The sequence below is a fragment of the Myripristis murdjan genome, chromosome 12 (assembly GCF_902150065.1).
Source record: "Myripristis murdjan chromosome 12, fMyrMur1.1, whole genome shotgun sequence".
Taxonomy (NCBI): domain Eukaryota; kingdom Metazoa; phylum Chordata; class Actinopteri; order Holocentriformes; family Holocentridae; genus Myripristis; species Myripristis murdjan.
The window spans coordinates 19,260,211-19,287,927 of NC_043991.1; the positions used below are offsets into that span (position 1 = coordinate 19,260,211).

Genomic DNA, 27,717 nt, shown 5'->3' on the forward strand with positions numbered 1-27,717 from the left:
GAGGGAGAGCTATAGCATTAGATAAACGGTCGCAAAATTATAAGCAGGGGTGGGGATCAAAATTACTTCCTCTGTGTTCAGTCATAAATTTAAAGTCTTCTATCACCCCCATCCGTCCCCTGTGGTGTTATTCAGTTGTTACTGGGACTGGGACATTGCAGCACTAGCAGATCTTCCCAGTTCCAACTTTCAGCATCCATGTGAATTCACCACTGTGACTTTCCCCCATCCATTTTTCAAGACAAAAGTGTTAAATTTACAGTAAGTGATGCACTCACTTTAGCAGCATGTCGACCAACCAGTAAAGCTGATGGGCCATTGGGTGTTGTTAAAGGATAAATGTTTTATTTTTCAACCTGGGGTGATTCTTTTTTTTTTTTTTTTTTCTTAAATCATCTGGCATCATACTGAACATTTTTGATTGAGATTTCGCCACTGGAAGCACTACTGAGCACTGAACAACACTGGATTCTGCTGCATGTTCAACAGTAGAAACTAGTGATGCACTCACTTCAGCTTTCAGACTGTCTTTGGTAGCCAAGGCAAGTTAATATGGTGAACATCTGCAGGGGGCCTGGCTCTATTTGACTTAAATGGAGCAGAACCTACTTAATGTAACAAGTAACATCTGTATTACCCTGCTATTTCATGTCAAAATGGCTGCTGTGAAAAAGGTCTAGTCTAAAAATGTCTTTAATGTTTCTGAAGCGAACAGAGATGTTGGAGCACAGATAGGGGCATTTGTGTCTGACAGACTGAACAATACAGTTTACATGCACTTATTTGCTGTCCTGACAGATTTGTTGCCCCCTTAGTGCCCAGCATTAACAAATGGGCCAAAAGGTCAAAACGTCTGCACTGTCCAAGTAAAGGCAAAGATAATGGATTGTTGATAGAATGGTGATAAATTAACAGACTAAAAGGAAACAATTTGTTTTGCAAAGCATCAGGATTTCCAGTAGAACAAGTTACTTATTCAATAGTTTTTCAAAACCCACTTAGTTTGTGTCCCACATTATTTTGAAGCTGAGGAAACGTTGCAACATCTCCAAGATGTGGATGAGGGGATGGAAAACCTGCATTTGAGACAATTTCTGTTTTAAATCTGGACACAGCCACCCGCTTAAGGCCTAAAGCAGCAGGTGACACCCACAGAACGCCAATGGAATAAAATGGTCATGGAATGGTTTGCCATGGTCATTTGGCTGGCAGAGATTAAAATGGCGACTGGGGTTAGTTGCTATGGTGACAGCGCACATCCGCTGAGCTTTTGTAAAGTGTGTCCCACTAGCTTGACAGCTGGCATGTTGTGCTTCGGCTGCTTGCTAGAAGTAGTCATAAACGTTAACAGTAACCACCAATCAGTCCAACAATCCTCAGTTCTAGCAGCGAGGCAACAGAGACAGCGTACAAGACCCCCCACCCCCCTCCCGCTCCTGACTCCACTGCTCGTTTGGTCGTTGCTGTAAAACCTCCCAATTAAGTGAGTCAGTGACTTCCCGCAAGTCGTTTTTTTACGGAAGTCAGCTGGGTAAAACAGGCACAGGTCTTCACAATTGCAACAATACACATCAAAATGACTTCCTCCATTGTTCTCTGTTTAGTGGAGCTCTTTACCTGCCTCTTTCAGCTCCTTTTTCAACAACAGGCCATCTCTTCTCTGTTCTGACACTCACCTCCTCTAAGTAACTCTTGCACACTAGGGTTGAAGCAGATAAGCAGACAACATTAGTGAGTGTTAGGTGAACCACACTCCCTGTGCAGCAGCAGCTGGGAGGCACAGCAGGTTGGCAGCGAGTGCCTGAAGCTTGCAAGAATGATGGTATGATAAAGGTTGAGTTTGTGATCACTTTTAATGTGTATTTTCAGGCATCTGTTAATAATGTCAATATCTCAGTGTTAACATGTTTTGGGTGCTTTTCAAGTGATTTCTCACTGTTGATGCAAAACTGCAAAGTGTCTGAAGCAGCTATCTAAGCACTAGCTTAATGCTGCTGCCAGTAACATGATTGCCCACAGAATCAATTAGGTACAATGCCAGATAACTGAAAAAGAGAGGAAAGGCTGAAGTAAATCAAAATTATCCTTTGAGGAACCATGAATATTTAGGATTGCAAGACTACATTTACATAACTGGGTATTCTGTATATAGTTTCTTAGCACTGACCATGTGTCAGTCAAAACTAAACAAATTTAAATACAGAGAGAAATCATGAGTGTTTACAGTTATAAAACACACACAGTAAAAGGATGAAACAAGACATGGAATATTTACATATATAACAAAGAGGTCCATCATTGTGCCACAAAATCTGGGAAGACTTCCCTCCCATCAACATCATGATGACGCTCCTCTACAGCCTCCACAGATAAGGGCTAATTTTCACTGTACAACTGTCCACAGCTCAGTGCCCTGCAAATCCTGACCAGAAGCACAACCAAGTCTGAGAGAGCATGTTGGAGTGGCGGCAACCTCTGATGATGGCGTACCAGACTAAACAGGATTTAGCCTTTGATCCGATATTACACAGTTAACGGTAGTGAGACGAAGAAAAAAAATCCGTTTTTGCTTCCTTTCATTGACAATCAAGCGTTCACTCCAAACGTTTTGTTCTGCCATTATCTCTTTAATACACACACACACATACACACAGAAAAACACAATCACCCACCCCCACACGTTCCTCCCAAATGAAGAGATGCTCATGTGCAGCAAAAGTAAGCACCCTCACAAAAACACCATGCACCACGTCTTAACTCCTAAGTGTCACATGTTAAGGTTCTGTCCAAATCACCTTGAAGGAGGCCAGAGACAAAGTTCTGCTCTACGGGAAAATAAAATGCACACAACTGATTGACCCTTGTGGTGATGACAGCAGAAAGGGTCGTATCTCAGTCTGCTTTATGTTTGCTGGAAAATATCGCTCCTGTGCTGTCAACCTCTTTGTCCATGGTTTACCTCTTGTCCATGATTTATTTCCATGGGGTCTTCTTTGAAGTTTTCACATTGCTGCATTACTTTCCTGGAAAAAAAAATATTGGGGAGGAAAATTCAGTTCTCAATTTACATTTTACACGCAGCCTGTAGCAAGACTTGGAGAGGGGAAAGGGAGGGCGAAGCACCAAGGGCCCACATGCATCCGGAGCCTACCTTACCGCTTTTTACCTCTTTCCAAAGACCTCAGTACCACATAAATTACCTTGTAAAATCATGAAAAAGCCAGAAAACACAGGAAAAAGTTGTACATGCTGCCATTAGTACACATTTGCCAGTAGCTTTTGCTACAATGCCACAACATAACTGTAACCCCTTGAATGCCCCACTTCCCCCTCCTTACTCTTAGCTCTTTTAATGGATGGATAATTGTTTTTGCCCCGCTGGCAGACGAGGCCTAGCGGTGGCTGTGTAGGTCCAGCAGTCGGTCTGTATGTCCGTCCATTCAACATTTTACTCCAAGGCAACATGTCTTGTCTCTTCTATTAGGCAGACTCAAAACAGTCACTGTGTGTGTAACTGGTCACGTTTGGCAAAGTTAGTGTGATGCCCATGTTCATATTGTTGTGTTCCTTTCGCCTATGACGTGTAGTGATTATCGGCTGTCTACCACCTGTCAAACTGAAGCCATAGGTCTGTGGGGCTTCCAGGTAAGCTGGTTAAGCCGCCTTCCTGCCTGTTCAGAAGCAAAAGCTCCTCTTTTGAATGTCCTGATCACTTTCAAAGTCAGACATAATCAGCAGCTAGTTTGCTAACAGTGTAAATGGCACAGCTTCAGTTCACATCTGGCAGCCCCCAGTTCATGCCCGACACAGCACTGCATAAGTAGAAATCACTGAGTCCAGCAGATGGATAAATGCTTATTTGTCAGATTCTTCCTCGTGTAGCTGGACTTTTTGGACTCTTTGTCTGACTATAGGCAAGACAGACAAAAACCAAATTTCATTAAAAGTAAACTGTTTTTAAAATTATTTTTTGGCATTTCTGCTGGATGGCAGTCACAGTAGAGAGAGACAGGACACGCAGGGGAGAGAGAGGGGATGACACGCAGCGAATGGCCTGAGGTCGGATATGAACACTGCAGTCAGGACTCAGCCTTAACATGTGGCACGAACTCTTACCCGGGGCGCTACTGGGACACCCCAAAGTCACCTTGTTTAAAGAAGACCTAGGGATAATCATATTTTGGTCCTACCTTGCCATGTCCTTGGTCTCCTCCTGGGAGCTGTCCAGCTCCAGAACTTTCTCCAAGAGGGTTATTCCTCCTTCCTTTATCAGCAAGGGACAATACTTGCTTGCTGGGGATAGAAAAGTAGATGAGAAAGAGAATGATTGAGAGAATTATTCCTGTAATTTACTGCGCACATTGCAATAACAAATTAGCCGATCACAAAAGCTGCAGCATGTATATCGCCTAACTGCATGCAGCTTCTTGAAAACAACTGCAAGAAAAGATGCAATGCTCACATCTAGAAAAGGAATTACAAGTCAACTAAAGACAGGTACAGATGAGGCGGTATAAGATTATGACAGCAATATATACATTGAGGAGATGTGTATTTAATCTATGGTAGAAATTTATGCTGATTGAAAGAAGCCAAATTCTGCTGCGACTATGAAAAGTCATTTGAATCATAATACACCCTTATAGATGCAATTTATTTGACTGGTCTACATCTAACACATGTATCATTTTAGCCTGTAAACAGTATGTTAATTTGGCCTGTCTGCTGGTATACGTGTTATAGGTACAACATGAGCACCATCAGACGTTAGTGACATTCCCACCGATGACTTGGACAGATAATTGGTGCTGAACATTCAGAAGCACCTTAGAGCAAAGGCATAGCTTGAACATACTCCATAATGTGCCAGATACTCACGGTAAACTGATACTAGGTTGAAGAGAGCCCATGTAGCCCAGTGCTGACTGACGGGGGAGATGCCCTGGGGTAAGAGTCGGAGGATAGGCTCGAACGACCTGAGGAGAGAAATTTCCTTCAAAAGTTTTCCTTCAAAACTTCAATTACAAGGTGGCTGACCAGCTAAGACTCACTGACATCATCATGACCTCTACCTTATTTATATATCTCATGCATCGACATTCAGATTTTATTTTCACGACCCTCAGTCTAACGCTGCTTCAGATCCACTCGAGTTACATATTGTTGCTGTTTAAGGAATACCTGCTAGATAATGTAATTACTTCTCAAAATATGTCTAAAAGTTATTAAAATGTAATTAAACATGTAACGGAAATGTTATAACATCTGATAATTATGCTAACCGCCAATTATGACTTCACGAGCAGTTTTATATTTTTAACTGATACAAACTTGCTGGCTAATGTAATAATAATATTTTTTTAGATCATTGTATTTGTCAAATGTCAAAACAAAAACTGGCTTCTATGTCCATCACCTATAATTTATGTTTCGACGCGAGCTGACGTCCCAGCTTTGGATGGCGTCCCACATCTTGTCCATCACCATGTCTCTTCGTGGCTCCTCCATGGACCAGACCTCCGGCCCGTCAAACATGATGTGTGACAGGACCCCACACGCGTTGTACGACACCTCGATCCCATCTGCCTTACTGTCAAGCAGGTTACTAAAAAAAAAAAAAAAAACAGGGTGGGGGGAAACAGATGTAAGCATGATGCATTTGATGAATGGTTTTTGTTGTTACGCTATTGTAAATTAATATATTGTATTAAGGTATGTAAACATTGGGAACTGACAGAACTGCAAAACCAGAGAAATTTAAATTTTTACAACAATTTTAATTTTAGACACCTCTGTTCCAGTATAAAGATTTAAAGCCAATTCAACAACACTCAACAACATGTTTCGTACCTTAATTTGCTCTTACTCTGTCAACAAACGTAAAGCAGCCTCAGATCATACATACACACAAATTATGAAAGATCCAGAGTCTAACAAAATGTTACAGTCAAACTTTCTGATGTAAAAAGTATAATACTACAATTATTTACATCAAACAAAAATGATTAGTCCTAAATATACTTTCAACAACGTATAAGTGATAATACAAAATTTCAGAACTATAAATTTAACAAGATTTTATCATCCATGAGTAATCATAATAAACATAGGGTTAATTACATTATTAATATAATTTTTCTGTTCTCATTTTTAGCTGGCAAAAGAAAATATTGGAATTTAATTATTGGAATGTGACACCTATCAGCCCAGTTGTGCCGATGGTACAAGACACTGATGTGTTAACCAACACACTAACATCCTTTTTATTGAAATATTTCATAAATTAAAAAAAAAAAAAAATCTGGTTTCTGAATTTGCTCAGGTTCCAAAGGGTTAATCTGTTGCCATTGCTTCTGAGCCTTGTTAATTAGCATTTTTCACACTTTATCTACTCAGCACTGCTGGGTGAAATGGCCTCTGCTGTTTCTTCCCTAACACATTATGGAAATCATTACATCATTAATTTATAAACAATGTATAGCCTTTATTTAATTTTGTCGTCATTCATAAGCCAATCAACATAATGCAGGATTTCGATATGATCTTACTCAAGCTCAATGGTGACCTTTAGCATACGTTGTGTTAGATCTGCACTGCGCCACAAAGAGGATTCAGACAACCAAGCTGGCAGTGCAGCAGCTCTGTGGATCCTGGAATAATTTTACTTTCCAGTGGTGGGTTTGCTGTCGATAAAGTTGTGAAAACTAACTTACCTGAATACAGTGATGAACTGCGGGGTGAGCAGCTGTGGCCTCAGAGCTTTGACCTCTGCTACATTTCCCAGAAGCCCCAGCATGTTCCGGTGGAGCTCTTGTTTGTCTGGAAACTCCTGGACGCAGGAAGTCACACAACAAGAGAAGACAGGTATGTCACTTTCACATACTGCATCAATGCATGTGTATTGGGTTGCTATGACAATTTAATTAGTGTACGGACTCAGGTTGTGAATTTGATGTGCATTGACAAAAAAGATTTTTAGGAACAACACTGGAGTGGAGGAGAGTGTTATTTGTGCGACAAATATCTGAAATGGTATATTTAAACATTTGATCAGTGATACTGGATTGATGTCAAATTTCTTGTGTTTAAATGCTTACGAAAGCAGCCTCAGCACCATTATTATATTAGCACCATGTCAAGTGTCACTGGTAAGATAACTCATGTAGTCTGTAACCAAAAGTGAAATACAATCTGTAATACTGGCTAACTCTAATGCTGTGTGTGTGTGTGTGTGTGTGTGTGTGTGTGTGTGTGTGTGTGTTTGTACTGACAGATGCATGGAGATATTCTACAAACTAAACAGCACCAGTTCTGAACTCTGACTGTGGCTTTAGACTTTGTCGCTCCCAGATTATTTAACAATTTGGCAGCAATTCTCATACTTTAAGACTGAGAAACTGCTCCTATGGCTCGTTGATGTTTTGCTTAAAGGTGCCATGACGGTCATTATGGATGTCTTGACATGGCAAACTTTTTGTCCAGAACTTATAAATCATATTGTACCTTGGCCACAGCTTTGCTATCCCAGATAACTTCAGAGGATAAATTAGAAAAATTATGGCCAGGCTTAATGAAGAATTATAAAGAAAACTTACATTAGACGGCAATGTAGGTGCATATTTTGTACAAAAATGCAGGGCGTGTCGGATCTGTTCTGATTTAAAAAAAACCATGAATCTACTGAAATGACAGCCCGAAGATATCATATTCAGTCTGGTACTGTACACACTTAACGTGCAGTAATGTAAACAGAGCATGTACAACAAACTGTTATATGTATGGAGTAAATCATAAAGCAACTGCATTCATGTGGCTCACTGTGTACTGACCTCTAAACACTCCAGGAAGAGGCTCATGCCCCGACAGTTGAGAAACATCTGACAGTTGTCGGGCGTCTCGTCGGTGATGTTCCACAAGGCACTCCAGGAAAACTCCATCACCTGGTCACACTGAAGGGAAATGGTGCCGTTACTCAGCATGTGTTTTCTTCTCAGTTGCTCTCATATTCTAGTGAGTTTTAACCGGCCGAGCCTGTTTCAGAAGGATGAATCTTACAACGGTGTTTGAAAGGCAATGTTATATAAAAACAAATATGGCGCGTTTTACATAACCTAAGATGAAGTAGTTTTCTTATATTGCCCAGTGAATGTGTACATTTTGAAAAGCAGTGAATTTCATGTATTCGTGTGCCTGTGAGCCGTCACAATAAGAGCAGGCATAATAAAATGTTAATTTCACTACAGAAGAGACTTGATGCTCTCTGCAATGAGGTGGAAAAAAATATGTGCATATATTAGTACTGGCATCGGCAATTGGCCAAAAGAGATGAAAAATATCAGCAAAAATCCAATATTCTGCATTCCTCATGAATTCAGAGGTTTCTTGTAAAATTCTGCAGATTTCTTGTGACATCAAATTTAAGACCTCAAATCTTTGACATGTTGTGAGATGCAAAGACCCAGGGAGAATAAAACAAAGACTCACCATTCTGTCTTGTAGCTTCTTCTGAATTAAATTCAACATTGTCTGAGAAAAGAAAAAGAAAATGAATCACACGACAACAGGATCTATCTGATTCCACTGCAGAGGCTCATCAGGATCATCCAGTATGGATCCAAGAGTTCATCTTTTGCAAATTACAATTTTTTGGGAGCAATTCTGACAACATGCGGACTGTACCTGACTGTTTATCTGTCGCTAAAAACAGATGTGTGTGATGGCTGCCGCCACAGCCACACAGCTCAAGGTTTAAGTTGATTACACACACATATATCATGTGTTCAGTTACTTTCATTTGCATTCACTTTAATACATACAACACAATTAGTTTGATTTGGAATTTGTTTATTGGCATTTTGACATTTGTTTTTTGAAGCACATTCCATTTACATTGGTCACAGTGTTATTTGATTTGACTGAGTTATTAATTCCTTTGTCTTCCTTTTTTGAGTTACTCACCTGCTACATACCTGTGGAGATCCTTCCTTGTTGGCCAAAAGATGGGACTGAGGGTGGAGCCTGATTTTATGCAGAGGCCTAAGCCAAGGACCAGACCAAGTGCTTTGACAGCATGGTGGGGATCAGGGTTATTTTGTATAGTAGAACCCCCCTTTGCATGTTTATTGGTTTAGTCCTTTAGTATATACACTACTCACAAAAAGTTAGGGATATTCGGCTTTCGGGTGAAATTTCAGGATGAACCTAAAATGCATTATAACCTTTACAGGTGAACTTAATGTGACCTTCTGTAAACTTTTGAATGCACATGTCCAACTGTTCAATGTTTCAGTACTTTTTGCACAAGTTGCTGTTCTCTAACAAGGAGTTTAACAGCAAAATTCACATCAGGTGTTTGATGCTCCAGCTCATCGAGGTCGCATCATTAGGGAACGGCTGCTGGAGACTGGGGTACCTCAAATGGAGTGGCCTGCACTTTCTCAGACCTTAATCCCATAGAAAACCTATGGGATCAGCTGAGTCGCCGTGTAGAGGCTCGTAACTCTGTACCCCAGAACCTCAATGTCCTGAGGGCCGCCCTTCAAGAAGAGTGGGATGCCATGCCTCAGCAGACAATAAGTCGACTTGTGAACAGCATGAAACGTTGTTGTCAAGCTGTAATTGATGCTCAAGGGCACATGACAAGTTATCGACACTGACATTTTTTGTTGTGGTATATCCACCACTGTTGTTGGCTTTTGTTTCAATAAATTGTTTGAGATGAGGAAATCACCAGTGTATGCTTCTACTTAAATGCCCTACTTTCATGATATAATATCACTGTAGCGTGAACATTTTACATTTTCCATAAATTTCACCCAAAAGCCAAATATCCCTAACTTTTTGTGAGTAGTGTATGTTCCCCTCAATCCTCATTTTGGCAGGTCTGTTAGTTTGAATTCACGTCGGGTTTTGTTAGCCTTATTTTTCAGTAGAGTTATGTTTTGTTGGGCCCTATAACTCTATTAACTTGGTTACATTCATTTGTTGATTTTGTTAAATTCTTTTTTGGGGGAATAAACTCATTTTTTTTTTCAACTTCAAACCTGGGTCCTTGTGTCCTTGCCTGCTTGGTCCACAACAATGTGCATGAAACAATTTGTGAAACAATTTCTCCAAACCTCACACATGACAAATCAGTGACATTTCTGGCATAAGAAACAGCTAAGCACTGTGAAATTGTGGCAAACCTGGAAATAGACCTTTTTCACAGCAGCCATTTTGACATAAAATAGCAGGTAAACACAAGTATTACGAATGATATTAATTAAGGTTCTGTTCCTTTTCAGTGTACCTTAGTCTTTCCAGTGAATCAGCATTAACAAAACCTTCATTAATGTCATTAGTAACACCTGTGTTTACCTGCTATTTCATGTCAAAATGGCTGCTGTGTATTTTCTGGGTGATTTAGGCAATTATAATCTTTCTCAATAGCATGAAATGTTAATTAGGGTTGGGTGATAGTACACATATTCAAAAGTCTGTACTGACCCCACTAATGATAACTAATAGACGATACCCCTGTTGTTGAGTTTAATATTCTCTCATGCCAATAATAAGGCATTGCCACCAAATGTTGTGCTTTCCTGCCCTTACTCCTTTTTATTAACATTATTGTAATTAAAATTTATTAACATAATCTGTCCAAAAATCTGAAATTCCACCCTGCCTTAAGCTCTTGCCTCACAGTATTTTACTGGATTAGCTGGTATAACTTCATTACTCAGTCTAACTTTGATCACTCAGTCAGTCAGAGACAACTACAGTGTTACTCAGGTCCAGCCACAAACATGGACATCTTGTTGGCGACAATGAAAGGGACTTTAGACGCAGGCTATAGTAATGATTGATTATCTTGTCGTCTGAGGGCCATGTAGCAGATGTGGGACCTGTAATATTATAGATTAAATCTATGTCCAAACAGTGATTGGTCTGCACATAGTAAGTCAGGAGTGGTCTGCAGGCTTAGTGTAGATTCTATGCCAACAGGTTTCAGTAGAACATTTGAGTTTACGCAATTTAAGTCTGGCTAAACCCACAGCCATACACTTTACCTGGTAATCTTGCTCTGTTTGTAATCTCTGATCATTATTGAGTTTTTTTCTTATTTTTTGCTCTACCAACAGAGTTGGACGGGGATTATGTTTTTGGCCGTTTTGTCCGGTTGGCCTGTTAACAGGATATCTCAGACATTTATGAATGGATTTGGACAAATCTTTGTGGTGAGGTTAGTCATGGGCCAAGGAAGAGCAGATTAACTAACAAAAGTTTAATTTGATCAAATATGTGGGTGGCTAGGGTCAACTCATATATATATGCCCACATGGTAAATACCATTATTTTGAGACAAAAGCAATACTTTGCTGATTTCCAACCCATGTTCCATCATGTTATTGTGGGGTGTGTATGTGAAAAACAAACATAACTTAACAAAACATTCTGGGAATTTTCCCCACAAGTTATGAAAAAACATTATTTCTCACTTCAAAATTTAAAAGAACTACAGCACAGAGGCAAACCCATGTACAAACTGCTCATGAGCAGAGGAAGCAAGTGAGTCTAAAAACAGCAGACTACAGTGAAACTACAGAGCACATGAACACACACAAAAAAAAAAATTTTGAAATTCTCTTGAAGTTAGATAGAGAGGGTTAGTGACCAGACACTGCTCCCTAATTCCAGGGGAGACTGGTGGTGTATGGAGAGGTCAATGACGCCCTCTAGTGATGAAATTCAGTAATATCAGTGTAAACTATCAGGCAGGGAAGCACTGATGCCAAGATAGTACAACAACAAATCTACTACTGTATCGATAATTCATAATGGAAGAAAGACAGAACTAAAATATGATGCTGTATTGATTTTTCTGCCCTAATCAACAGCAAAAATGATACTTTGTCATATACCTATCTCTTATCAGAACTACACAGACCGCATACCTCTACGCAATTCTGAGGATCTCCCATTTCCAAGTCACATATTTGACCAAACTAAACAAATGTAATTGTTGTAGTGTTGTTGTAATGTAGAAAATAATGTTTTTTGTTTAAAAAAAATTAACATTAAACAGCCATGCATGTATGTGGTTGATTTAGTGAGTGTTTCTGTTGCTGCCCCCTCAGAACTGCTGTCATTTCATGGCCATCTGTCAATACAGAAATAGTGAAACAAGTACAAGTTATTTTGATGTTATCCCTACCTTGACAAAGCCCATCCTTCCCACAGCTTCTTTGTGATGGTTGTCCACCTGGCAGACCAAGGCATTGCAGAGGTGCACAGCAATTCGCTGGATAGACTCATCTTGCCGGGCTGGCTCCAGGATTTTCAGCAGCAGCAGGTTGACACGACTGTACTGGAACTCCAGCTCCTCTGGGATACTGAAGTTACACAGCGTCAAGCAGCAGTTCCTCTGAACCTAGTGTGGGGGAGGGCAGGGGGAGACGGTGTGAGAGAACATCTTTCCACATCTAGGCTCCAATTTAGAGATGACACATTCAAGACATATGCTCCCTCTCTTGCACCTGCTCTTTTGGCATTGATAAGTTTGGGTGCAGTCCTGCTCTCAGCTGACCAGCCACATTCACTTGAAGAGAAGCCCCTGCCTGTAACTTCAAAACTGAAATTCGATAGCTTTATAGGGAAACATAGCCTAGATCTAATAGATTATCTAAATATGAAAGACTTAACTTTCATATCATATGAATTATAATTGACTTTGGTAGTCAATTATAATTTAGTTAGTGCTATAATTTGGAAATGCCTTGAGGCTTAAGAAAGCTGCCAATGCTCCCAAACAGATCCTAAAGTATCACTTTTGGCACATAAACATGTTATTTTTGTTAACAGGTAACTATAAAAGCCAACAATCTACCTAAGATCACGGCATTGAGCTCACAGTTAAAATTTATTTGCTCAGAAAAGATGAGGGAGAGGAGTTGAGTCCATATACAAGACTTACAGTGACCTCCTGGTACTGTTCCATTCCATTTAGCACCACATGAATGACCTCTCGGCGCAGCCGCACACTCTGGTCACTGCGGTACTCTGTGTTGGTCAGGTAGAAAAGGGCAGCGCTGCCTGTCACCTGGATGCTCTTATCATATTTGTGGCACTTCAAAGCTGCTATCACAAGCTGAAAGAAGGACAAAAAGGATGTACAGTGATTATGAGGAATACGATGTGGGGAAAAACACATGTGGATGATCATGAACAACAACTATGACCCAAAGATTTATTAAAGGCAGACTATGCAGTTTCAAAGATGAGGGCACACCACTTTGTCACGATGTTAATAGATAAGACATGCAAATAGAACATAACTTATAAATGCCTCACAAGTCCAGCACAACTCATTTACCACATCATAACCCAAAAATAAGGGCAACTGTCTATACTGTTTATGTTTCTGTGTACATTTGATACCAAAACACTGGATTCAGGGGCCATTTAAATATGTTAATTCCATGGATTATCAGCGTTGGCATCCAGAGCTTAGACTAGAAAACAAGGGCATTTATCCTTCCACAGCCCTGTTCTTTACATTATTAAACAAAATGATGTGCCCTCCCCTTGAAACTACATAGTCTGTCTTTAAAAAGTCACTGGTGTCCATCTCTCTGAAGAGCAACAGAAGTCATAACGTCAGACCTGCAGAGCTCTTAGCAGCTGGCTGCAGTGCTGTATCCTGGCAATGTCAAACAGCTGATTGATGGCTCGGTGGGCCAGCTCAGGCCGAAACTCTGTGTAAGCTTCAATGGCATTCAGGACCTGGTCTTCATTCTTGGAACCAGTCACCTGAAAGAAAAAAAAACCCACAACACATAAATAGCACATTACAGTTATAAGGATTATGGAATGCATAGATCACTGTGCTTCAATAATTTCATTACACCACTTGAACCATGGGACGCGATGCTCTTCAGCCAGTCCTGATAGTACTGCTTAGTAAGTGGGGACAGCACAGAAAATGAATGGGTTCATTCAATTTCTGTGGGGATAGTCATATGATTTAAGAGCCAATTATGGCTCATGTGTGTCCTGTTGAAATGTAAAAACAGACCTACACTTCATTTTATTGTGTGCCCGCCATATTACAGAGGAACAGCATTGCATAGTTTTGATATAAAGAGCAACAGTCAAACCATAAACTATTAGAAATTCATAGTAATACATTTTTTATTAATTATTTTAATTGGATGGATAACAACCTAAAATGTCTCAACTAAAACTAGATGTGTCAATTTTAGCGTGAAGTTGGGTTTCTACCTCACCTGCACACTTTTCCTGATATTGTTTTCGTTTTCTTGTGTGTGCTAATCAGCTGATCAGTCGATAAAAAGGCACAGAATGTTCATTGTTTTCCAGTGGTTAATGTAAAAAAGCCTATGACCTTTCCTTTCCAAAAATAAAAACATGCAGCTTGTTCTTATTGTGCATTATGGTGCCAATACAGCAATTAGGCCTGCCCTACACACAGACAGTGCTACTATTTCAGCCAATATTGTTCTAATCGGTGTACCTTCCAAGCATCTTAGGATGTAGAAAACCAGCCTAGCCCTTGTTTCCAGCTGCTGTTATGGTAACTTTTATGATCATAAAGTAGGGGAAGCACTTGATAATCATGATATGCGATAGGTGATCCATACTGGCTTAGCCAGTTGTGATGGTATTTCTTTTGTATCGACCCACAAAAACATGATCACAGCTGGTCATTAGTTTTCCTTTTACTGCCACAATGTGATCCCAGAAGTAATTAGCATCCTCCTTAATTGCTAGGGATGAGAATCAGCACCGACTCCCCAATACAATATGATACTTTGACGCTGATTCAGTGCATATTGTGGTTCTGTAATTACTGTGATTTTGTAAGTTCTGCTATTTGATATAGTGTGTTGTTAGATAAAATTAAGAAATTTTTAATTTATAAATTATTATAGATGTATCACCATGAGAAATAAAATTATATAAAAAAAATGCAAATAAAGTTTAAAAAATAAAAATAAAAACAGAAATAAGAATTAACAATAAGGATATAATGTACTATATGAATGTCTGCTCTGTATATTTTGAGGCAACTAATGTATTGTAGTTTAACTGATTACTAATTTAACTTTCATTTACTCTTTAAATTTTTTAAGCAATTAATTTTTAAAATCTAATTTGATTTGAGGACAAATTATCAATTCATGGTCAGCATATTTCTTCAATTTTCAAACTTGTTTATGCTTGCATGTAAACTTTACCTTATATGCAGGGATGTGTGTCACATTACAAAGGGTGGTGTCATATAAACCCAGAAACTGTAAGGGCCTCTTCAGCTCCTGGAAAGGATAGATGCTGCTCTTGCAGGGTTCAATGCTGAAAATAGAAAAGTAATTTGGGTTACTTAGTGATACGCCTTTCATCTGGAAAGAAACAAAAAATTAATATGAAATTTCAAGAGATTCGTGATTCTGGTTTATGGTCTTTTTAGATCTAAGGTTCGTTTCTCACCTTGGACGTCCCATAGCATCTTCCAAGTGTGGAACCGTGCAGTTGTCCAGCATGATGTGACCTGAGATGTCCAGTGACACCAGGTTGACCAGTCGCTGTACAATGGCCGTGAGGATTTTCCTGGTCATCTTGAATTTAGAGGCGCGTCTGCTCTCCCTGGAGATATCAAGATGCCTGGAGGATGCATTGGATTATGTTACTGACAGTGTCAAGCAACATTTCATCCCTTTAAAACTAGACACGTGCTGTTGGTGAATGACAAGGGTGTATCGCTGAAATTACCTGAATTTTCAATGAAATCTTGTGATTCTGTCCCTAATCTATTTCACTGGTTAGTACACTATTAAGTTCTCCTAATTTATCCCACAATGCAAAGTGTCCAACATGTTCTTTTTTGCTGCTTGCTAACATGAAAACTTACATTATCATGTTCACAAACCCAATTTTGGTCTGATGGTGGAACTCGAGGAGCGTTCATGGGGTCACCAAAATCTAGAGGTCTTCCTCTAGCCCCGGTCCTAACTTCTCCTTAACCCCTTGCCCTAGACACTGGCACCTGAGATTGTCCCATTACCAAGCAAGCCAAATAAAGCAGGAGGAAGTGACTGTTCAGCTCTCTGACTTTCCCTACAAAAAAAAACAAGGTAATTAAAGACTTCATACAAATGTAAGTCATCAAAGTTTAATTGCATATTATGCAGCCGTAAAGACTGAAGGAGAATCCAAGTCCAAAGTGCACATGGTTGTGAAAATGCTTTTGTTAGTGCTAATTAGTAGAATGTAAAGAAGTCACTTTGGAAATACATACTGTCAGAATATCCAGGTATGGGAATTAATGCTGGAATTAATTCCCTTACAAACTATGGTCTGCCATTGAAAAAAGTATATTTTATCTTCCTGTTTGTTTGAATGAACTTGAAAACAACTGCTGCAGCAGCGGTAACAGCTGGACGGTGACGCTTCATGTAAACAAAAGGCAATGGCAAAGGGACGTTCATCCCAGAGATGCTTTCGTTCTACCCCTCCTCACCTCTGCTCCTCCCCTGCAAGTGACCCACATGGATACTTCACTTACAATTTAAACAGTGTCGTTCAAAACAAAAGGAAAGCTGATTGGTTGGCAGAACTGGGACCGGGGTCAAGGGTCATGGATGTACACAGCAAACTGGAAAAGATTTTAATTAACAGTATTCAAGGTATCACATTCACAGTCAGGATCTGCAGCGATAATATCCCTGATGTGGCCTTGTTAGAGATATTATGTATTCACCATGACTGCCAGCTCAGATCCTTCCAGTGAATCTTTGAATCTTTTCAAATCTGCTGTGCACATTCAGGACACCTAAATGAGTAACTGCTGCCTAAGGAAGAACATTAAGCCTGAAACACATCACAATACAGCATAGCGGCAGCATCACCAAGTCTATTTACTGTGACACTGTCAAGTGCTTGTTAATTGTTCATTAGTAAATAAAATGTTTGCCTTTTGAGTGTCACATGATTCCCACCTTTTCTGTTTCATGTATTCTCATGCATTGGGAACTAGGTCTGGGCAATATGGACAAAATCAAATATCACAATATCTGTGACCAAGTACCTCGATATCGCTGTTGTGATGATACTGTAGGCATGACTATTGATGCTTTCCTAACATATTTACATACAAGAGATGTTTGATGTTTGATATTATTACTAATGATGATATAATGACCAAACAGGTAGAGGGAAATAATAGAACAGCTAGAGCAGTCCAATAAATTCTGAAAAATGCACCCCTTTACCGTAATGCAGCCTTTGAAACCAGGGAAAAACAACACTTATGCTACATCATGATATTCCAATATCTTAAAGCCCAGATGATATCTAGTCTTATATCACAATATCAACATAATATAGATATTAACCTAGCCCAATCGCTGTTTTTCATGTGGATATGCAGCAGAGTAACCCCATTGATTCTGGTGACCACATGACCTTTCCTGTGGCGCCACCATCAGGCTAAACTCAAGTCACTGCACAGATATCCCCTGTTGATGGCCACTGACAGAACATGTCTAGTTTTGTGAGCACATTGTGGGCACATATCAGTCTGTTATTTTGCTGTACAAAATAACAGACTGAGCATTCAGCTGTTTAGGTTGTGAATGTTAATCCTGAAATTATGGTAGGAACAAGAGGAAGTAAGAGTTTTTCTTGCCCAGCAATTTTTTTAACCTAAGATGTTTCTGCTTCTGCCACAGTAAAAATATGAAGAACTGAGCATATGAAATATCACATAATTTGACAATTGCTGTAACAAATCAATGTTGGAGCACTCCTTCAGCATGTTAGCCAAAGGAGTGTGTTGGAATTGCTCCAAAAAAATGGTACTGGACCTGCTGGTGCACTTAATATATCAATTTACAGCGGAGTCCTAAAGTCTGAGTCCTCTATCAATAACTGTTTGTCTTTGTTATTTATCAGAAAACTGACTCAGCTGACATTTCTTATTCAAGAATATATCATTCAAAAGTGAGACTAACAGATTGGATAAATGTTTGTATGAAAGTGAAATATTTTTGAATATCTTGTTCCCACACTGTTTGGTAAGGTTTTCTCAAATTGTAACATCATACATTTCATTCAACACATGAAGATTCACATTAATGCTCCCAATACAGAGTGAAGTGTGGACAAAGCACACTGCAGAGACTTTTACAAATCAAGTCATTCTCAGCCAAAGCAAAACCAGGCAGGCATAAAGTGACCAAAGCATCTGAGGACCAGTTTATCAGGTTCATATCTTGATGAAACAGAAGAGCAGCTGCACCCAAGATACAAAGTCAGCTGAACAAAGAACGCCTTACTCCGGTCGGTAAAAGTACAGTCAAAAGACGACTGGCAAACCGCAGCTGTAATGGGAGGGTAGTTTTCAAACCTCTTGTTCAGTGACAAAACAAACCTAAACATTTAGCAAGAGCAAAGCAAAACCAAACTGTCCTTTTTGAAGATTGGAAGAAAGTTAATAGCTAAATCAAACAAAATGTGAAAAGATGACCATGAGATTGATACAACAGTGAATAAAACCTATAGTTGAACATTTGGGGTGGGAAAACATTACAATTCACTTAAGGGCCCCAATTCTTTTTTAACAATTTTTAATTGATTTTTTACTTCTGAACCAATATGATTCAAAAAATAAAAATTGCGATGAATTATAGGCTAATGTCTAATTGCAATACTTCAGTGCTTAGCCTACATACTTAAATACTTGATGTGCATTGTTTTTGGAAATATGACATACAGAGAAGTATGATATACAGTCTCTAGAAGTGTATGATTCACCTTCTTCCCACGGTCTAGTTTCAAAAAAGCAAACAAAAATTGCAAAAAAAATCACAATACATATCAAATTGGCACCCAAGTGTTGTGATAGCATCCAATCGGGAGCCAAGCATATCGCCAAAGCCCTGTCAAACATGGTGGCGGAAACATTCAGGTGTTTAATGTCTGTCAGCTTTTGGACTAGCTAGTTGCTACAGTACAAATGGGAGAGAAAAAACTGTCAAATACTTCCCCGCAAATATCAAGTAGCATTTTTGCCTGAAATGCTGATCCCTACTCTGAGTTGGTGATTTGCACGGGCATGAACAGCGCTCTGACTAAAGAGAAGTACCACTCTATCCTGCAAAGACATGCCATTCCTTTTGGCCTAAAATTCTGTGGAAAAGTATTCACTTTCCAGCGGGACAGGGACACTAAACATGAATCGAAGCTAAACCAGGTGAGTCAGACGTCCAAGGAAGAGCAAAGAGTGCTGACCTGCCTGGGTTTCCCTCAACAGTCATCAGACCTCAGCCACACTGCAAAACTTCGGCAACATTTGAGAAGCTGAAAAGCCAAAGCATATTGTAACATCACAAGACACTACCTAGGATGCTTTTAAGACGTCCTGGAATAATGTGGACCTCCATTTACGCAAAAACTCCACCAGAATCAATGGGGTTACTCTGGACCTCCATTTACGCAAAAAGACTATAAACTTGCCTGCTGCCAGACAAATGATGGAGATACAAAATACTGAAAAATATTGTCTTTCAGTAATGGACAACTTTAATGACTACCTTTTTTGACTAAAAAATCAATGAATTATTAAATTATGAAAAATGATGTAATCTTGTTTGAGAAATATAATTTCACTGAAAAATGTATTCATTGTTTTGTAAATCATTAAACAAAGACTTTTGACCCCACTGTATAATCACACTGCCTCTATGTGATTTCATGCCAAATGTAATCACTCCTGATTCCAACTACAGATAAACTGAAATGAAAAAGGACTGGGGGGAGAACAATCACCTGATGTTTAAGGTTTGGCAGACTACTTTAAATTCAATTCTTGATGCTTCCTTGAAGAACAAACCCCGGAAAAATAAATCTTGGGCCGTAACAAGATAATACTGAAAAACCAAAGAAAATGGTAGAACTTAACAGAATCATTAAGTAACTGCCATTCAAGTATCACATTAAGAATATTTTGTAGTTATGGCTATTTTCTTAATTATTATATATCATTTAGCCTAAAATACTGGGCTGGGGACAGGCGTACACTCTCAGAGAGTACTGGCAGTCATAGAAATTTCTACAACTCAAAGAAAACAAATCATAAATTGTACTCTCAGCCCACCCACCTCCCCGTAAATTGATTTAGCATGAACTACGTACTGTCCCCAAATGCTGACGTAGCTGGGTGCAACTCCACTCTGGAAATGTTCCCTGACGTTATGGCCAGATAACACTGTGTGTGCAAGCAATAAACTTTTCAATGCCATCAATGAACTATAGGTGATGTGAAAATGAAACTATTGTAATTATCCAACGAGATGCCTTGAAGTGTGTTCCAAAGTCCAAACATAAACTGTCCTTGAGATATCTTTTCTTGCCCATGACGAGCCCGAAACATTGGCCATGTTTGCAAACAGAAGAAAAAGAGAAGAAAAAGACAAGTCTGTGTGCGGTCGTCTACCGTATGTTTGAATGATAGGCCTACAAACCGCACGACTGGACAGCGACTTTTCCTGGCCTGGCACAGTGAAAATCCATCCTCTTAAAAATAGCTTATTGTGTTGAATCTATCATGCTCAAAAGATGTTTTCATTGAGTTCTTCTATACTGTATTTCTATACTGTGTAGTCTTTTTTAGGGCTGTCCAAAACAGACACACTGTCACTTTGTCACACATGTCAGCAATGAAAATACTAGACGTTTTACAGTGAGTGGATTATCCTGGAGGTCATGCATCCACATTACCCAGCACGAGTTACACAAAATGCTCAAGCATGCAAATGTTTCCTCCTGTAGGTCAGAGTTTTTGGGAACATCTACGCATCAGAGGGGGCACCCAGGTAGGCGTGGAGGGACTGAACACTGGCTACAATCCTCGCCATGTGGATCTTCTCTGCCGGGCATTCTGCTGGCCAGTGTACAGGCGTCGGATAAAGAGCTGGACGACCTCTGTGACCGCATCAGTTTCCACCAGAATATCAGGAACTGTGGCATCTTTTGTTTGGCCGAGACTTGGCTGGGTCATGGAATACCGGACAATGCCATTTGGCCACCCTGCCTAAAGGAAATTTACACCAGGTGCTTCAAGAATAAGGCTAGGAGAATCTTTACAGATCCCACCCATCGGATAACAGCCGTTTTTTCCGGCTTTGTTGGGAGGAAGGTACTGGATACACCAGGCCAGCACTGAGAGGCTCAGGAAGAGCTTCTACCTCAGACCACCAGGATGCTAAAAGACGTCACTGCCTAAGATTGCTGCCCTCTCCTTCCATTACAAGTATTACTATTAGTATTAATATACTATTTAAACTCTTTGATGCATGAATTGAAGGAGCTGGCAGGATCACATTTCACTGTGATTGTACTTTGTATGATATGATGTATGACGTGAAATAAACTTGTTTGATAAAAAGAGACTGGTGTCCAAAATGGCGGAACTGTTTTGCAGCACGAAAAAGCCATTTTGGAAAAGAGCTGGCTAAAAAGAGCGCTGAAATTGAAACTAAAATAAAAATTTGTGGCTGTGCATCCCTCGACACAATTTTTCAACTTTGTGTCGGCGCTCAAAATGGTGTGGTTTTCCAGTTTATATCTAGTTCATTCATTTTGTTGTAGCACACTCCCAGTGAAATGCTCGTTCTCGCCTCTCTCTCTCTCTCTCACTCTTGCATGCACACACACACACACACACACACACACACACACACACACACACACAAAAATAAGTAGTCCATTGACACTGCAGAAAAGCTGATCCAGCAATTTGCCCCATGAAGATCTAGAAAAATTACAGAGAACCCCCAAAAGCAATGCTAGCGTGAACAAAATTTATTAGATTTCTGTGACAAGTTTAAAGTTTGAAACTGGCAAACTTTCTATCTTAAAATCAAAACATGTCCTGGAATTGGACCTCAAACATCCAGCCCGCCTCGCCTAACTGGAAGTGTAATGTCATGTGGTATGTGGTATGCTGTATTGGCAGCGGCAATAACAAGGTGACAGTGCGGTGCTGCCTACGGCAAGATTTTCACGTATCTATCATTAATGTAATTATATAACCATGCAAAATTCTGCTCCAGTAAACCCACTGTGTCAAATCAGTTCAATGTTCAAGTTCAGTGCTTCTATGAAAATAGCGTCTCTGCATGCATATTGACGCGATTTGATGCATTTTTGAGGTTGAAATGTATCTCCGTATAGGCATCACATACCTCACTAACAATCACAACCATCTCTGAACAGAGCAGGGCGGCTGGGAAGCCACTTATCAGCAACTTGTAATGGTGCCCTAACAAAAGATCAACCAATTATTTGTCCTGGATGATATCCAATATTTGACAATAAATTTGTAATGGCCGAGTTGAAAACCACTCAGACTCTGCCTGTGTGTCTGAAATACCTGCCTTGAGGACAGAAGGGTTATGATTTTTGTTTCATTTTTATTGAAATTTGAATGCTTGTGAAAGGCACCTGAACGCGCGTTAATTTTTGCTTACTTTTTGGCTTTTTTCTTCTAATTTTTCAGATTGTTTTCTTGATTTTTGCATTTTTTTTGTCAATTTAATAATGTTAAATATTTTTTAATTCAAAGTAAGATTTGTGTTAGCATTGCTAACACTGTGAATGCTGACAATGCAATTTTCAGATTTACTACAAATGAAGATCAGCCCTAAATATCAGTTATAAGTATCCTGGATTACAAATAACTGATATCAGATATGAGAAAACAGTATCGGTCGATCACCCATATTGAACCCAACGGATCCAAATAAGTCAAGGTAAGGAGGATGGGGAAAATTCATTAAAATTCATTAAAAGCATATTGATCAGAATTTCCAGGTGGATTCACAAGCATTTGACTCCTTCCCACCTTACCTGAGATTGCCCAGCTCCACCACAGTATTGACCAACTCCTCTGAAAGGTCCACATTGTAGAGAACAAGAGAGGCCAGTCTGTCTTTCCACTGGGTCAAAAAAGCTGTTCTTGGCAACTGTACACCAGACAGGTCTAGTGAGGTGAGGGCCTGCAAGGGTTTGAGAAGGGTCTCAGCATCCACCTCTTCTGGTAGCCCTCCCAGTTTTAGCAACCTGAGGCGGTTGAACCCCTGGAAGTTGAAGTCTCTCTCTAACGCATGCCTGGAGGCAGGGCCCTCCTCCTCATCTTCCTCGCTATCTTCAGTGCTGGCGAGTGGAGCGGCGCCCTTCCTGTAGAAGATGTGGCTGCAGCCAAAGAGGCAAAGAGAGACCAAGGTCTCGCGGAAGCAGGTCAGCGTTTTCAAGCTGCGTGCTGATAGGCCGTTGCAGTAGGTGAGGTGGAGCTCAATCAGGTCCTAGGACGGAGAAAGTTAACAATCACTGCACAGATCTAAGTATATCATATGGAAATTTTGACCCATAAACTGCAGATCGGGGCTTTAAAAAGTATGTTACACTAGATCTGGCAATACGACCTAAATCTCATATCCCAACATCAATACGTATCATGATATAGCACATTTTCTGTAAATTACCTGAATAAATAGCTTATATAAAATGATTAAGGACAATTTCTCATTAGTTTTTGAATTATATTCTTGACAAATAAAAAGTACATATTCATATTTTATTATTTTTCTCCTTTTATTTGGAACCTTTGTGCAAATTTTCCATCAAGCGGTAAAGAATATATAAAATATGACTATGCAAAACAGAAATGTAATAATAGAGGGAGTCGATTACATGCTACATTCTTCCAGATGCTGGCACAATTTTTCCAAGCCAAAAATAGTGCCGTGAATGAGCCATGTGGAGAGACATTTCCTCAGTCGATCACCTAGGCCATTTACTTTTGTGCCAAAATGCCGCCATAGCTCGACTCCTCTGCACTGCCGAGATGTCTTATGCCGGTTTTCATGTCTCGTCACCCGGCTAGAACTGAGGAGGTTTGTGTATCTGTTGTGATGTTTCCAGCTCATCCCTGAATTCAACAGACTGCAAGGTGTTACTAAATTCACAGTGAGAAATAAATTAAAACAGGAGCGCCCCAGTGGTTCACCAGATAAGAGCACGTGCCACTTGTTAAGGCTGAGTCCTGATCGCAGCGTTCTGGGTTACAATCCGACCTCAGGCCATTTGCTGCATGTTAACAACCACAAGTTCTCCTGTTTTCATCTAAGCTGCATCAGCGCACAGTGAATAAAATGACACTGCTGTCCGGTGTTTTAGAGATTGGTGAGAGAAGAACAAATGCTCACACCGCGTCAACCATCACGGTGTGGCTGCTGCTACTCTTCCACACAGGATTTAAATTAAACTATGTTATTACTTATGTCAGGCAGTCAGTGTATGTTGCCTGGGTTCATGCGCGGCGGTGCAAAGGAACACTAAGCATCGTCCAAATTACAAAATAAATGATAGAGCAAAAGATGGAACGACACAGGTTTGTCTTTCGTCACCCAAGAAATATCGCCTTATTTCACAGCCCCACTGGATCATCATTATGACGATCAGATTCTCATTTACCAAATGATGGTATACAAATCATAAAGCTTTCCTTCATATAATGTAGCACTTAGGCTGAGTAACCACAGTGCCATTTTGAAAAATGCCAGAAGGTGAGCATGAAGTGCAGGGTAGAAGTGGAGGTCTAGGGTTTGGTGAGAAGAGAAAAGTTGACAAAGTTTTTAAATTGTAAAAAAAAAAAATTCAGCAGCCAAAACTTGGTAGATTGCACCTATTTCTAAAATATGATGTCACATACTTTAAAGGACCCCACCAGGGTGATTTTGAGACTGTGATTTTTTTTTAATATCTACAAAATATACACATTTTTGAAGTGTCAAGTGTTGGGGGTCAAACCAATTCTTCACCACCTTTTCTCAAAGCTGTAATAACTGCTTTCTAAATATTCTTGGTGTGTTTGTTCACTAAGAGATCTAATATAAGAAAAACATAAATGCGTGTTTTGTGAATGTGGACTTTAATACAGAAAAAATTGCTTTGAGGGATTTTCTTTTTGCTAGAACATGTTGACTTTTATCCATTTACAACTTTGATGTCCAAGGAATCCCTTTTATCACTTGATAGTCTTTCCCAAGTCTGGATATCAAAAGTTGTAAATCAGGAGAAAAAAAAAAAAAAAAAAAAAAAAGGATGTGACACACAATGAAATGCTATTACCTTGATCTGTTTCCTTAAATATGGATGTGCTAAAAGCATTGTTAAGACTTCAGAATCAAAGTAACAAAAGTGGTGATGACCATAAGCCCCTTGAGTGTCCAGTGTTTTTGGCTGTACTCTGACACTGAGGTACTGTATGCGCACTGTAAAATCAATATGAGTGTTCTGCCTAAAGTCTTGTCATCTGATTGTTTGGTTAAGTCTGTGGTGCACTGATGCCATCCCACCTGTTTTCTGATGGCTTCCAGATCCCTGTCACGCATGAAGTCCTCTCTCAACTGTACCCTCGTCAGTCTGGTGCTTCGGGGGTCTGAGAACAGCTGGAAGAAGCTCTCCTGTCGTTCAAAGTTACTGTCTGTGTGAACCAGCTCCATATATCTGTTAAAAATTTTGAAAAACATAAGGGAAAGCAACAAATCAACCACAAATCCTCCACACTTGCAACTGATTTTACAGGCTTACAATCCAAACTAGCCATACAGGGCGGTTTGATAAAAAAAACTTTGTCAGCAAGTTAGATAAGCAAAATGATTGTGATTTATTCTGGTACGTACGTATTGAAGAGCTTGTCACAGATCTCGCTGGGCAGGAAGATGTCCGAGCGCAGGCAGAGTTTGTTCCTGTATCCCTGGTAGCACATGGTCTTCCTGAGGTTCCTCAGACAGAAGGCTGTAGCCAGAGTCATGAGGCTGTCAGGGTTGTCTCCTGCTTTTGCTGCCATGTTAGCCTCTCCTTCTCTGGCTCAGATCAAAGACAGAAGTACAGGTGAACTTAGGGAGATGACACACTCACAGCTTAGGCAGCAGGAAGCAAGAAGAACTAATACTGATAACTGAATATGTCAAGCATTCATTTAACTGTGTTGTCCCATACTCAAGACTATGATGATTTAAAGAGTTATTTTAATAGGCAAGATGCAGTTATTGTTTTATATCAACATTTCTGGCTCACATTTCAACTCTCTTTTGCAATAAATTCATTACTGTTATTCATGTATGTTTTAGGTTAATATGCATGTTATGTGAAATGTTTCATATGCCACCCTCTTGTTGAGGGCTGACCAGTAAAAACAGAGTGAAAGAAAGAAATGAAATTGAAACTAACAATGTGTTGAAACTATAATGTCTGAATGAAACAGACTATTTGCACTTCATAAATAGAGGTAAAACAAAGGATTACAGACACTGTGGGAAATGACATTTATGTTCTGCCATCTCTTCATATACCAGATTGAGGCTCTCCCAAAGACATGTTATTGTCAGCTGGGCCTCGCAGTGCTGTAAACTGGCCCTGACTTTACATTCTGGTGATCAGCACTTTGTAGACATTGCAGAATGAGCTCTGCATACTTAGCTAAGTTAGCTGTCATGCCTATGAACAGCTACTGTTAGCAGCTGACGCTAGCCACTTCACAACAACGTGTTTCAGCTTTCAAAACAAGACTTTCTCAAATGTTATGTGTAATATTTCTGTGTGCTGTGCTGAAACAGTCGTGCAGACAGGCTGCCGCGGGTAACCTAGCCTGCTCTGTCTTTAGAGCTGCTACAGCCACTACTAGTTTGGTAGGTAGCCACATAGCAATCAATCCTGAGGGAGACACTGTTATTAACTTCACGTTAGCAAGCTAACTAGACTGTACATCAAATTACTTTAACATCATCACTGCCTTGTGTGAAGCAGACAAACGCTGTTAGGCTACTCACTCAGAAACTAGCAACAGTTCCTAGTTCTTTTAAGTTAAGCCTTAACTTGCCGATACGGTGCCATCAGTGTCTGACATCGTATAAATTAGCTTGCAGCTAACGATGACTTTCCTGCTATTAGGTTAGCTAGTGGGGCTAGCTAGCAGCTGTATGTGGAAATGCAGGATAAATACAGTGGTCAGCGGTGCAGCAGACACAGCTCATTAGTCGGCCTTGTACCTTAGCTTTCGCCAAGGCTAGGTGTCTTGATGAGGGCGATTAATTTTATTTTTTTCCACAAGTCTTCACTCATCTGCTTTTCGTTTTCGTCCGATGTCAACAAACAGACTCCTCCTCCTCCTCCTTCTCCTGTTTAGCTGTCCCCTTCCTCCTCCGGGTCCATGACACAGTAAAGTCAGGTTTACATTGGACACTCCATATTCAGTTCCATATAGTCGCCACTCAGAAATCAACAGCATTTTCAACACTTTCCCCCCCAATTTCAATCAATTTTTTTCATACTTTTTTTTTTTTTTTTTTTTTTTTTTTTTAAATCACACTAGTAATTACACATTATTTCTAATAACATCACCCACTGTCAACAATGATACCAGAGTGGGTTTGGGACTATTGAGATATGGTGGCAAAGCTACTGAGAATAGTGTTGTAATTGTCATCATGTAAAAATTTATGAAAATTGAAGCCTGAAGATTTGTTGGATGTCAGCGTACATGTCAGAGTTGGTCTAGGAGACAAGCGGTATTGAAACTATCGGGCAAATAGCTTATCATGTGTTTGCAGGGAGAAAAAATGTGAAGTGTGAAGATGATATGGGAGATGTAAA

The 27,717-nt window shown here is 39.8% G+C and overlaps 1 protein-coding gene across 2 annotated transcripts; it reads right to left on the reverse strand.

The window, feature by feature from the left end:
* Positions 1 to 1,834: 1,834 nt before the first annotated feature.
* Positions 1,835 to 27,245, reverse strand: zer1 (zyg-11 related, cell cycle regulator). Of its 2 annotated transcripts, none has more exons than XM_030065895.1 (16): positions 27,114 to 27,245; positions 25,746 to 25,928; positions 25,419 to 25,569; positions 22,909 to 23,363; positions 15,490 to 15,663; positions 15,240 to 15,354; positions 13,645 to 13,791; positions 12,956 to 13,129; positions 12,197 to 12,412; positions 8,485 to 8,526; positions 7,830 to 7,949; positions 6,714 to 6,829; positions 5,417 to 5,605; positions 4,879 to 4,976; positions 4,191 to 4,293; positions 1,835 to 3,023 (listed from the first exon to the last, which is right to left on the reverse strand). In XM_030065895.1, the coding sequence occupies exons 2-16, from the start codon at positions 25,910 to 25,912 to the stop codon at positions 2,936 to 2,938; spliced, it is 2,355 nt and encodes a 784-aa protein (XP_029921755.1). In that variant the 5' UTR covers positions 25,913 to 25,928; positions 27,114 to 27,245; the 3' UTR covers positions 1,835 to 2,935. The 2 variants fall into 2 exon arrangements, with proteins under 2 accessions (XP_029921755.1, XP_029921756.1); XM_030065896.1 differs by having other exon boundaries at positions 25,746 to 25,932; positions 27,114 to 27,232.
* Between the last annotated feature and the right edge of the window lie 472 nt (positions 27,246 to 27,717).